Source organism: Sciurus vulgaris (assembly GCF_902686455.1).
Source record: "Sciurus vulgaris genome assembly, chromosome: 7".
NCBI classification, from domain to species: domain Eukaryota; kingdom Metazoa; phylum Chordata; class Mammalia; order Rodentia; family Sciuridae; genus Sciurus; species Sciurus vulgaris.
Window position 1 is genome coordinate 97,747,671 of NC_136467.1, and position 13,192 is coordinate 97,760,862.

At 34.5% G+C, this 13,192-nt stretch overlaps 1 protein-coding gene across 1 annotated transcript in view; it reads left to right on the forward strand.

The window, feature by feature from the left end:
- EYS (eyes shut homolog) overlaps positions 1-7,284 on the forward strand; it is a gene marked incomplete at its 5' end in the record, with an annotated part of 1,696,555 nt that extends 1,689,271 nt beyond the window's left edge. The window contains 2 exon segments of the mRNA XM_079147376.1: positions 508-669; positions 5,318-7,284. Of these exon segments, the coding sequence (XP_079003502.1) occupies positions 508-669; positions 5,318-6,510 (1,355 nt within the window). The 3' untranslated portion in view covers positions 6,511-7,284.
- Between the last annotated feature and the right edge of the window lie 5,908 nt (positions 7,285-13,192).

The window sequence follows — 13,192 nt, forward strand, 5'->3', positions numbered from 1 at the left end:
TGAGTAACTGTTTAATGATTCTAATATTGAAGTGAATTTTCTCATGCTTTAGCACTCATGAGGTACAACCTAAGAATTAGTACTTTCTGAAGAGACCAGAACTTAAATGATTATCAAGTAAACTGATTTGTATGCCCAATTCCTGTCACTTGAAAATGTATCTTGACTTGTACTCTACATTTGAGTCAGAAGTATAGAAGCTGAAGACTAATTCAGATAGTGATCCCTTCTATCTTTCACCATTTGAGACATCTTTCAGAAACATTTTCTAGAATTTGTTATGCATCTGATACCTCTCTATAATACAGTCTAGAGTAGATTTATGTCACACCGTGCTCACCAAAGGGCAGTTACTAGAGCAATAGAAGACTTTTCAATAATTGTTCCCATTACAAAAGCCCAGTTAGTGGAGCAGGGCAGACTCAAAAGTTACCAATGTATTCACCTACATCCCACTTTTATCTTAAATTATAAAATTTTCTAAGAGTTTTTTTTTTTTTCTTTTAGCTTTATCTATAAGTGATCCATCTTTCAGAAGTAATGAGTTATCCTGGATGTCTTTTGCTTCTTTTCCTATTCGAAAAAGAACACATATTAAATTGCAGTTTCAACCTCTTGCTGCAGATGGCATCCTATTTTACGTTGCACAACACTTAAAAGTGCAATCAGGTAAGGTTGACAGAATCTTTGCAGAAAAAAATTAAAATCTTAGTGAATTTTGAATAGTTTATTAAATAATATGTGATAATGTGTAATTTTTAAGTTAGTCTGTAAAATACGCAAACACTTGATATGTTTATGTTCAATTGTCACTGCCAGGGATATGCTTATAAATCTAGCTTCCCCCAAAATATAAATGCTAATAAAATAGCAAGGTTTTGGTAATTAAAACTAGAAATATCCAAATACATAGTATATACTAAAATTTATAACAATCTCATAAAATAAAGGTTTAAGTCATGTGTTATGGTTTCAGTATTAGGTGTCTCCCAAAAGCTCATGTATAAGAAAATGCAAGAAAGTTAGAGGTGGAATGATTGGGTTATGAGAGCATTAGCCTAATCCATGTGTTAATCCTCTGATAAGGATTAACTAAGTGATAACTGTAAGGTGTGCCTGGAGGAGGTGGGCATGCTTTTGGTGTATATATTTGTCAGGGAGAGTCACTCTGCTTCCTGGTGCCATGTCCTGAGCGACTTTCATTCACACCCTTCCACCTTGATGATCTGTCTCATCTAGGGCCCAGAGCAATGAAGTCAGCAGTCTATGGAGTAAGACTCCTGAAACCTTGAGCACCAAATGCACATTTCCTGCTGTAAAATTGTTCTTTTCAGGTCTTTTGATTGCAGCAGCAAAAAAGCTGACTAAAACACCAAGCTTGATAGTCTTATGTCAAAAGTGATAAAATATGCATACAAAGGAAAGGAAGATATGTATAAATTCCAGGAAGATTCTTCTACATTTACAGCTCTAAAAATTCTCTTTAAATTGTTCTTTCATCCAAATAATAAATCTAGGATCCATGTTCCAAAGTCAGTTTATGCTTTTGAATTATAGGAGATGCAAATCCATCACAAAATATGGAATGAATACCCACATATTTTCCAGTCTTAAAGTATGATTTTTAAGGTTCTATTGATTTGCTCTAGATTACCATTTTCACAATACCTAGCTCCAGAATTCTGACAAAGAACTTACATATAAGGTTATACTTGTATGATGAAATATTTAAAATTTTTACATGTGGCTTTGTTTCATCTTACTTCCCAGAAAACAAGTTTTTGGTATTGAGAAATAATTAAATCAGTTTATTTTGTGTCTCACAACAAAAATGGTATTCTGATTTTCACGATCTAATCTAAGTAATTCTTACAGTGGTGTCTTAAATGATGCTGTTAAATGATGAGCAAGTCAACCAGGGATGGTGGCACAAGCCTGTAACCCTGGCAGCTTGGGAGGCTGAGGCAGGAGGACTGAGACTTAGCAAGGCCCTAAGCAACTTAGTGAGACTCTGTCTCAAAAAAAAAAAAAAAAAAAAAAAAAAAAAAAAATTAAAGGGCTGGGGATGTGGCTCAGTGGTTAAGCACCCCTGAATTCAATCCCTGGAACAAAAAAATATATATATGAAAATGTCAGAGAATTAGACCAAAGTATTTCCACCTCAATACACTGCCGAAATACCCCCAAAATCATTTCAAAGAGAAAAGATAACTTAAAAAGAGAAAAAAACATGACTGAGTTATATGTCTTAGATTCTGTTCTTTTGAGATTTGATAGTTGGGTTTAAACTCATGATTAAGTTTCCCCACGAAAATGCCAAATTCAAGGATTATACAGAAAGAAAAATTTTCACTTTATAAAAGACATTAAAAGACAATCAGCTTCAGTTATTTTGCTCATTAACAAAGAATCCTCAAGGTTGATGTAAACAGGACCTTTGTATAAGATCAGAGATTTAAGATATAGTTAGGATTGTGACTGGCCCAGGAATGCTGTACTGCAGTCTTATAGTGCATATGTTTATGTGTATGAAATATAAAGCCAACACATATCAATACCATAGGAGGGCAAGAGCACATTTTCTTGTTATCCAATGCATATTGTTCAGTTCATGAGTCAAAATTTTCCTTTTCTCTGCCATTAGACACTATTTACAAAGAGATTCATTAGTTTCATATTATGATTGAGGCTATATTTGACACTTTCGTAGGGAAACCACATGTAATTTAAAATACTAAAATCAGAACGTTAAGCCCGAGAATGGTGGCGCACACCTGTGATCTCAGCAGCTCAAGAGGCTAAAGGCAGGGGGTTGCAAGTTTAAAGCCAGCCTCAGCAACTTAGCAAGGCCCTAAGCAACTCAGTAAGATCATTTCTAAATAAAATACAAAAAGTGCTTGGAGCTTGTGGCTCAGTGGTTAAGTACCCCTAAGTTCAGTACCCAGGACCCACCCCCCAAAATCTAAATTTTACATTCTTAGATTAACCTAAAGATAATTAACAGATAAAAGACATAAGCTTATTTTTCTTGCAATCAAGTGGCATATTTCAGCGATTTTTGTATAAAATTTTAGAACATTTCATTTACTCCAGGTGCATAAAATCATTGTCCTATAATTTCTATCTTTACAGAAAGCTGTCTGTTGTAAACATTAACCAAGCCTCATAGTCAATCCTTTGCTAAGAATTAATAAATGCCAAAAAGTTAATAAACAATGTCAAAACTAACAAAGTTCAGCATCATTGATCAGTGGGGTTTTCATAGGTAGAATGCCCAATTCCCAAGTTTTCTATATTCTCTTCAGAGGTTAATAATTTGAGCAGTCTTGAATAGCATTAAATTTTTTTAAAAATTAGCCTATTTTTAATTAAGTTCTTTTTAACAGATCAATGATTTTGGAAGACATTTTAAAGAGACAGAAACAATGGTTTCTATTCATCTGTATCTGTTAACACTCAAAATGATTTTTTGATATCTAAAATTATCACCATTTTGTTAAGAACCAATTAATCATCTGAATTCATCTTGATGTAATTCTTCCAAATGTGTATTTTTAAAAGTCTAGTCATCTACAATGTGAAGTTAAACATATTTTTATTGTAAAAAAAAAAAATAGTTTTTTACCATAGGATTTTTTACTATGACAAGAAGAAAGAAGCTTATGTGAAAGAGACTGGTTTGTGTTCACTTGCAGGCCACAAAGTAAATTCAGGGTATTATACATTTTTCCCTTTAGTATCAACTGTTTCATTGTTCTAGTTTCCTGTGTTTTGAAAACGTAAATGATCCAATCTGCAATTTTTTCTTCTATAAGCTGTAAGTTTGTAATGTTGCTTTTCTTTTTCCTTATACTTAATATATCATTCGAGGTGAAAATTAACATTGAAATAAACTTTTTGTTGGGAAATTTTAGAAAAAGTCTTCACATTATAGGAAAAACACATTTTTCTTTTAAACTAAATTAGTATATGAGAAGTATTCTCAATCATCTCACCCCACAACTCTACAAAGTTATTTCCTTATTCCAGTTACTTATCAGCACCTTCTTATATGCCAGGCACTGTGTTAGGCGTTGAAGGTAAACTCTTGGTCCAAATTCAACACAGATCTTGTTCTTACAAAGCCTAGAAGCTAGTGAATGAAGCAGCTATTAATCAAATCATCACATATGTAATGACACAGAAGATTGAAAACTCACTTAAAAACTGAGAAAAAATGATCAAAGACAACCCTATGTAGTTTGATAAGTGTAAAACTGTAGAATTGTAAGTCTTTCAACCATTCTAGAATGGTTTGCAATTTCAGATACTGTCATAGTTCACGTGACTATGTAATTATAAAATGAGGGAAGTGTTATGAAGGAGGGTAAAAGCACTGAGGGGGAAAAAAAACCTGACCAACTCCAGGAAATCGAGGTAGACTTCTCTGAGGAATTGGTATTTGATCTGAGAGCAAAGGGATGAGCCTGAGTTCTCTGACTGAGATGGGATAGAATGGAGGTGTTCCAAGAAAACATGCACAAATTTCCAATGCAGAAGGATGGAATCTCAAGGTCGTCATTGGAGTGGAGTGTGGAGTTGAAGAGAATGCACTCTAGGTAATGATGGAGGGAAGGGAGGGAAGTCAGGAAACTGCAGCACATTTGTAGATTATGTTGAACAGTTTAGGTATTTATCCCAATAGTGGATGCCATTAAAAGGTAGCCTAAGAATCACACCTTCATTTGAAAATATCTCTTTAGCTTTAATGTAGATAAGACAATTGGAAAAGAAAAAAGTGGAGAGGTTTTTTGATTACTTGTAAGTGTGGCTTGGCTTCAAGAATTAAATGAATGAGGGAGGAGTGACTCACTGAGTTCGGGAAGCTTGAAAGAGGCCAGATTTATGGGAGGAAATTCACAAATCAGTATAAGCTTTGGAGCTTGAGAAACACACACAAGTGGAAATCTCAAGTTGGGGTCCACGTACTTGTAGACAGAACTGGAAGCCAAGAGAAATTGGAGAGCATATAATATAGTTTTGAGAGCATCACTATACTGCTCTCATTCCCTTTCCCTGGCCTACCTGCCCAGTATCTTGTCAAAAACAGAACCAATGGTTTGGAATAAACATTCAAGTTACTTATTTTTACATTCACCTTCACTATATCATTTTAAAAAATTTCAGTTTAGTACAATTCAACTACTCAGTGATTAAAATTCTCTATGCTCAAGATGGTCCGTTCCCCGCCCCCACCAAAATCAAGGCTGAGTCTAACTGGCCACAAAAAGCAAGTTATTAATCAAAGAAGTGAATTACTAAATCTTTTTCTTTACAGGTGACTTTTTTTGTATCTCCATAGTAAATGGTTTTGTTCAGCTTCGCTATAACCTTGGTGACAGAACTCTCATTCTGGAAACTCTCCACAAAGTAACTATCAATGGAAGCACTTGGCATGTGATTAAAGCAGGACGTATTGGTGCTGAAGGCTACTTGGATCTAGATGGGATAAATGTAACAGGAAAGGCCTCTGCTAAAATGAGTTTTCTGGATACGAATACAGACTTCTATATTGGAGGAGTATCATCTTTACATCTTGTAAATCCCATGGCCATAGCAAATGAACCTCTGGGTTTTCAAGGTTGCATTCGAGAAGTTATTATAAATAATCAAGAATTGCAGTTATCTGAATTAGGGGCAAAAGGTGGCTCTAATGTGGGTGACTGTGATGGGACAGCTTGTGGGTACAACGTGTGCAGAAATGGAGGTAAATGCACAGTAAATGGTACAACCTTTTCTTGTAGATGTTCACCACATTGGGCTGGAAATACATGTAACCAGCCTGTGTACTGTTTGAATAATCTTTGTCGCCACCAATCTCTATGTATACCTACTCAATCACTTTCTTACAGTTGTCTGTGTACTTCAGGTTGGGTGGGAAGGTACTGTGAAAACAAAACTTCATTTTCAACTGCAAAGTTCATGGGTAATTCTTACATTAAATACATTGATCCAAATTACAGAACAAGGAACCTTCAGTTCACAACTGTATCCTTGAATTTCAGTACTACTGAAACAGAAGGCTTAATTATATGGATGGGGAAAGCTCAAAATGAAGAAAATGACTTTCTAGCTATTGGGCTTTATAATAAAACCTTGAAAGTAGCAGTTAACCTAGGAGAAAGAGTCTCTGTATCCATGAGCTATAGCAAAGTCACATTCTGTTGCAACAAATGGCACCATATAGTTTTAATTCAAAACCAAACTCTTATCAAAGCCTACCTAGATAGTAGTCTAATCCTTTCTGAGGACATTGATCCATACAAAAAGTTTGTTGCCCTAAATTATGATGGTATTTGCTATTTTGGAGGCTTTGAATATGGTCGAAAGGTAAATGTTGTTACTCAGGAGATTTTTAAGAGAGACTTCATTGGCAAAATTAAAGATGTTGTATTTTTTCAGGATCCCCAAAAAATTGATTTAATTAAATCAGAGGGATACAATGTTTATAATGGAGATGAACAATATTAGGTACCTAATACTGGAGATTTTAATATACAAAATGTGTATAAATGTAATTATTTTTATAGTATTTTTTCACATTAACGAGTAAATGAAAATGTTACTATTAGTAAGTCTAAGTCTAATACATCTTTTTGGTAAATCTGTAAATTATACAGGCTTTAGTTGCTTTTCCTATATCTAATACATCTATAAATATGTTGATTCTTAAGTCTAAACTCCATTAATTCATTTAGAATTTTTCTTAAATAAAATTCAGGTAGGAATGAATTGATGAGTTAAGAAAGTTATTAACCAAAAGAAAGATAAAAATCATACAAGAAAATATAACCACATTCTACAACTTGGTTCACAGCCATAAGTCTTTATATAATTGCAATAATGAACTTGAATATGGATTTAAAACATGAACATAGAAAGGGGGAAGGTAAGGAAGAGTGGGCTGGTAAGAGCTTAAGTCTTTAAACTTTATGGTAAGAAAGACATTACAGTATTTATAACTTTTAAAATGGCACATACATATCACAATTAGTATGAAGACAAATACCCTGCAAAATATCTAAAGAACTGAAAGTGGTTGCCTCTAGAGTAGTGCTGAGGATTCTTGTTGTAACTCTTGTACAACTACTTGGCTTTTTAAACCATATACCTATATAATTGATCAAATTTAAAATTAAACTTTACATGTCTTTTAGTCTACAAATCTCAAAACTGGCCATGAAACAAGTTCAGAATGTCACTGAAAATTACTTTATCCTGTTATCCTAACTATATATATATATATATATACCCTTTATCCTGTTATCCTAAATATATATATATATATCATCAAAAGCTTGAGAAGTATTTTGCTCAAACACAATACACTGATGTCATTGTGAACAGCATTTCCACCTCCCACTCCCATGCCACCACTGCATACCATAAAGTAATTATTACTGTTGTTATTTTCAGCAATTGATATCTGATGACAATTGTGGCAAGAAAACAAAATGACTGCATATGACTGCCTTGGAGCATTAACAAGGTGGAAGAGGTTATAGGGAAGGTGTGGGGGTGGAAAAGAGCATTTAAAATTTAAAAGGAAAACTGTAATTATCCATCAAGTAAATGAAGAAAATGTTACAGATAAAGAATGATGAATGCAAAGTTAATGTCTATGCATATTTCAGCCTACTCAAAAGGACTAGATAATTTATCATTTAAAGAATATTACAGGTTTGCCTTTTGTTTTTTTCTTGTTACTTAGGCCACTCTAATCCAACAGGAAAGATACAGGCACTCCTGGAAGGACACAAAGTTAAGGAGCAAAGTTAAGAACTTCAGTACTATCAAATAGGGGACAGTGTTTCCACCCATATTGTCCTATTAACACTAAGATGTGCAAAAGTAGAATACACTGTAAGGCAGACTTGCAGAAGGTCTGCACAATGATTTGAAGGTTTTTGTTTTTAAATAGAAACCACTCATAACAACTCCAATTTTTGAAGGAAAACTTTGACCCTTAACTTGCACTGAACCTTGGAGATACTGAGACCATAAGGATAAATGTTCTGAATAAACTCCTTTCGGAAGCTGATAATCAAACCTTTAAAAACATACACCATGTGTGAAGCAAGAAAGCTGTTCTATGGACAGTTACAAAAGCTTCCTGGAAACTTTGGTCTGCATCTCACTCCCATCATATCAGGCCATGTGTTCTTTCTTGAAAGCAGCACTTCCAGGTGTGGTTCAGTGTCCTCTTTCCCAACAACAAATCTGTGTGAAGCCAGATTTTCTTCATAGAGTCAAACAAAATGACATATTGCAAACATTGAATGTAGAAGCAGATAAGAGAATCCAGTTGTCTTAAAGCAAATATACAAAATGAAAACATTTGACACTCTTCTCACTAAACTGATTTAGTCTGGAAGTTATTTTTCATACAGATGTTATATTGACCCAAAGGAGTTATTGTTAAATTTAATATCACTTTAATTTCTAACATATTAAATAACAATAGAACCATATAAACAATAGCTTTGGTATTCTCAATAAACTTATGTAAGAGTATGACAGGTCTCCAAATCAAAGAAGTTGGAAAATTTCTTTCTGAAGCTGCCTTTTGCAACTGCAATTTTACATTCAGATGTTATCATTTGTCTTCTACGTTAGACAGCAAGCTAAATAAGGCTGGACCCTTACCATGTTGCTCCCTGAATTTCAATTAAGCAAATGCATAAAAAATAGGTACATAATAAATATTTAAGAACTGAAAGCTGTTTCCTAGAGATTCTCCTGTCAGAAAGACTTGGTGAAAACTTTTTTCATCCTAAAACTCTGCAAACTTCATGTGGTCAATTATCAGCATTCCTGTTTTTGCTATTTTACTGATGATGGTATTGATGATTTCCTATGTGTTATGTGCTTTTTCAGTAGAAAATAAAAATTACTGATACAAAAGGACCTTTAAGATAATTTCACTATAAATGTTATGATGTTTCTGAAACAAAATGCTGAATGCAAACACATAAAGTAAGGTGAATTACCTAAACTACTCAATGTCAATATTTGCCTTTTGAAAGACTCAAACAATACATTCCTGGGGAGAAAAAAACCATTACTTTGGGGGAAAAAATCCTTTTAAAATAAAGAATATTTTTAAAAGACAACTTGGAATGATACACATGCATATGTATACACAATGAACTATTTCATGTAAGTAGATATTTTAGAGATATTTGGAGTTATGCTGAATGCATTGCCTTTTAAGTACATATGCTGGGGTTTCCTTCAATGACTGTTCTATTAAGATTAAATTTAAGCCGGGTACAGTGGTGCATGCCTATAATCCCAGCAGCTCAGGAGGCTGAGGCAGGAGGATCAAAAGCCAGACTCAAAGAGGTGCTAAGCAACTCAGTGAGACCCTGCTTCTAAATAAAATGCAAAATGGGTCTGGGGATGTGGCTCAGTGGTTGAGTGCCCCCAAGTTCAATCCCCAGTACTCTCCTCAAAAATGATTAAACTCAGAGTGGACTTGAGTTTTTCAGACAACTTTTTCCTAGCTGCTGATTGAATACTTTGTTTTCAACTCACCCCACTACCTTCTTGCTCTACACGAATTACGAAGATACTTTATGCAACAGTAATTAAAGAAGTGGGGTGTTTGGCACTTTTAAAAGAACCAAAAATGAACCCCAGTATTATATATAATCATAATGCACTAATAAAAAAATGTAAAAAGCAGCACCAATTTTATTTGTGACCTGTTTCGGGAGACACAAAACTAAATATTGCTTATTGTACTTTGTAAATTACTAGTAATTAGTAACCTGACCAATGTTTCAGAGGTATCTGAGATGGGAACAGTACGAGTGGCACATCCAAGTGTTAAAATTAGGCAAAATTGTTTTTACTGAGTTCACTATCAAGCTCTCCTAATGCATTCAAACTTAACTGATATACTTTACACAGCTACTATTAAAAAAACTTATGGGTGTAAACTTACCTATTAATAAGCAGTTTTATGTTCACACAGGATAATTTTATATGTTACAAAAGTATAAACACATTTGTAATACTCAAGTGGCTTAACACCACTCCATTTTCTTCTCTATTGTTGGCATCATTTACGATGGCCTTAGATATTCCCTAACTCCAAAAATCTAACATTAGTTCATCAATAACTAAGCTATAATTAGCAAGCCAAGACAGAACAATGGTCCCACAAAAAAATGTCTACAGTGTGATTACTGAAACACCTGCAAACATATTAGGATACATAGCAAAGAAGAATTAAGATCACAGATGGAATTCAGATTTTCTGCTGACGTTAAAATAGGAAGATCTTCCTAGTTCTGGGTAGGTGAATATAATCACATGGGTCCTCAGAAAAGGAATGCACCCTGCTGACTCTCTGATCTTAGTGAGACTCACATCAGACTCATTTACAGAACCATGAAATATTAAATTTATATGGTTTTATGGTAATTTCTCATAGCAATAGAAAACTAAGAGGACTACAGAATTAAGATTTGTGATTTACATAAATTTTGCAATTCTACACACACAAAAACCCCAAAGGTTTTTGGTTATTTTTTGTTCACCTAAAAGTTGGGCTGGTCAGTGCTGTATTTCAGTATCAAAGGTATATAAAACAATTAGGCTTTTTGCTCCTCACTCTTTCATTCTCATTTCTCAAAACACAACTGCCAAGTACATGGACTCTGGAGAAAAAGCAGACCCTAGCTACGATTCCAACTCTGAAAACAGCACTCTAACCTCGGGCAACTTTTCTAAGTTCCACTTTCCTCAGCTCTAATATGTCTTTGCTTTTCAAGGATGAGCAAGGCTCATATTAAGTATTCAGTACAACGCTTGGCACAGAGGGCACAAGTTTTTGTATCACAAGGATTACAAGGGATGAACTTTATACAAAATGAGATATCCTGGTACATTTTATCTAACAGAGATATATACAAGCAGGATCATTCTAAATTTTTAAGAATGTTGAACTTTTTGTAAAGAGCAAGTTTTCCTTAAAACAGGAAAAAAAGATGAAATTTTATAGACTTCACTAGTTTAAGGCTGGTTGTAGGTGAGATTCAAGAGACTAAAAATGGCTTTGGAGCTACTACTTAACAAAAATGTTTCTTATTTTCCCATTCTTTTCTCACAAGGAAAACCTCACGCTTAGTATGGCTTTCCTGCCTCTCCCCAATATTACAGTCAACCAGGGTTTATTAAAAGACTGAGTTCTGGGACAGGGGAGTAGCTCAGTGGTAGTAGGGCTTGCCTAATATGTACTCTAGGCAAGAGGCCCTGGGTTCAATTTCCAGCACTATTAAAAAAAAAAAAAATTCTGTTTCTAACATTTAGTAGTCCTGTAATTCTAAGAGATGGGCGACACTAACTGGAAGCTATTTAGGTTTTGCCTATTTAAAACAAAACAAAAAAAACAAAAACAAACTTGTATCAAGATTCAATGAGCTGGGCACAGTGGCTCATGCCTGTAATCCCAGCAGCTCAGGAGGCTGAGGAAGGAGAATCAAGAGTTCAAAGTCAGCCTCAGCAACAGTGAAGTGGTAGGCAACTCAGTGAGACTCTGTCTCTAAATAAAATACAAAACAGGGCTGGGGATGTGGCTCAGGGGTGAGCGCTCCTGAGTTCAATCCCCAGTACCAAAAAAACAAAAAAAGATTCAATGAGATATAAGCCATGCGTGGTGGTGCACACTTGTAATCCCAGCGATTTGGGAGACAGGCAGGAGGATCTTAGGTGCAAAGCAAGCCTCAGCAACTAAACAATGCCCTAAGCAACTTAGCAAAATGCCGTTTCAAAAAATAAAAAGGGCTGGGGATGTGGCTCATTGGTTAAGCAACCCTGGGGTTCAATCCTTGGTAAAGAAAGAAAGGGAGGGAAGGAGGGAAAGAGGGAGGAAGGGGAGGGAGGGAGGGAGGGAGGGAGGGAGGGAGGGAGGGAGAGAGAGGGAGAGAGAGAGAGAGAGAGAGAGAGAGAGAGAGAGAGAGAGAGAGAGAGAGAAAGAGAGAGAGAGAAAATCAATAGATATGAACAAGAAATTTCAGAGTAAGAATCAAAGTATAAAACTTAGCTAAATGGTGTACAAAAAATTGCTTAAAGGCTTTCTTCCATTCAATAACTTATTGTTTTTAACTTGTATCTTAGAAACTTAGAAATCAGGTGTCAGATCAACCCCTGAACCATGTAGATGAGTTAAAAAGTAGATTTACTGACAACATACATATTTGTAAACACTAATTTCTTCATAAAGATGAAGAAATGCAAAAGATGACTGACTTTAGGTTTTGTTTGGGAACTCTTTTTTCCACCCAATTTCCAAAACTAAAGCTGACCAAAGTTAAACAGACATTATTTAAGTAAAAGTGCCTCATTTTTGTACTTTCACAATAAATTTCGGAAGATAAGGATTTTTTAAAAACGTGTTGCAAATTAGGAGAAAATGTTTGGTTTTTGGTTCTGAATTTTTCCTCTCCAATGAAAACAGCAAGGCTAATTCAGTTTTAAAATCAAATTTCAACTGTATTCTTTAGAATCTCTAAGAAAGCAATCTTCTTAACTTTGTGGAGTTATTTATATTTTTCTTCAGAGGTATAGGTAGATAACTAAAAATATAGTTTCCTCTGCCCCAACCCTTTCTTTTGGTCTGAAGTGGAAGCATCATTGATTAGCTATTCCTTCAAATTATACACGTCAATAGAGTATACATTTCAGGGTGCAATTAAATTTAGATTTGGATAAATATTAGCCTCCATGTGCTTTATATTTCAAATATAACTGACATATTAAATTGTACAGGTGCCCTACAAACAAATCAGGGTTAATTATGCATTTCACAAAAAGATTCAAAACATATCTCACCTAAAATTTTGTAGCCATACAATGACTAGAGAGTCAACAACAAAATTTGAAGGTACACAAGTTTTCAGTAACATACCAAATAAATGGGTTCTAACTCCAATTTTTCATTGGCAGTTCTACATATAATCTCCTTAGAACTACACAATTTATCTCAGTTTATAATCTAAGGTATAAAAACAATCGTTTTCCCCCTCATCTAATGCCTGACACAGCTAGCTATGTTTAGACGTTCTTGTCTGATTAAGAGAAAAATGTCTAAAAGTTTTAAAGAAGAAATTTTTTTACTGCTGAATTTTAAATCACACACACAAAA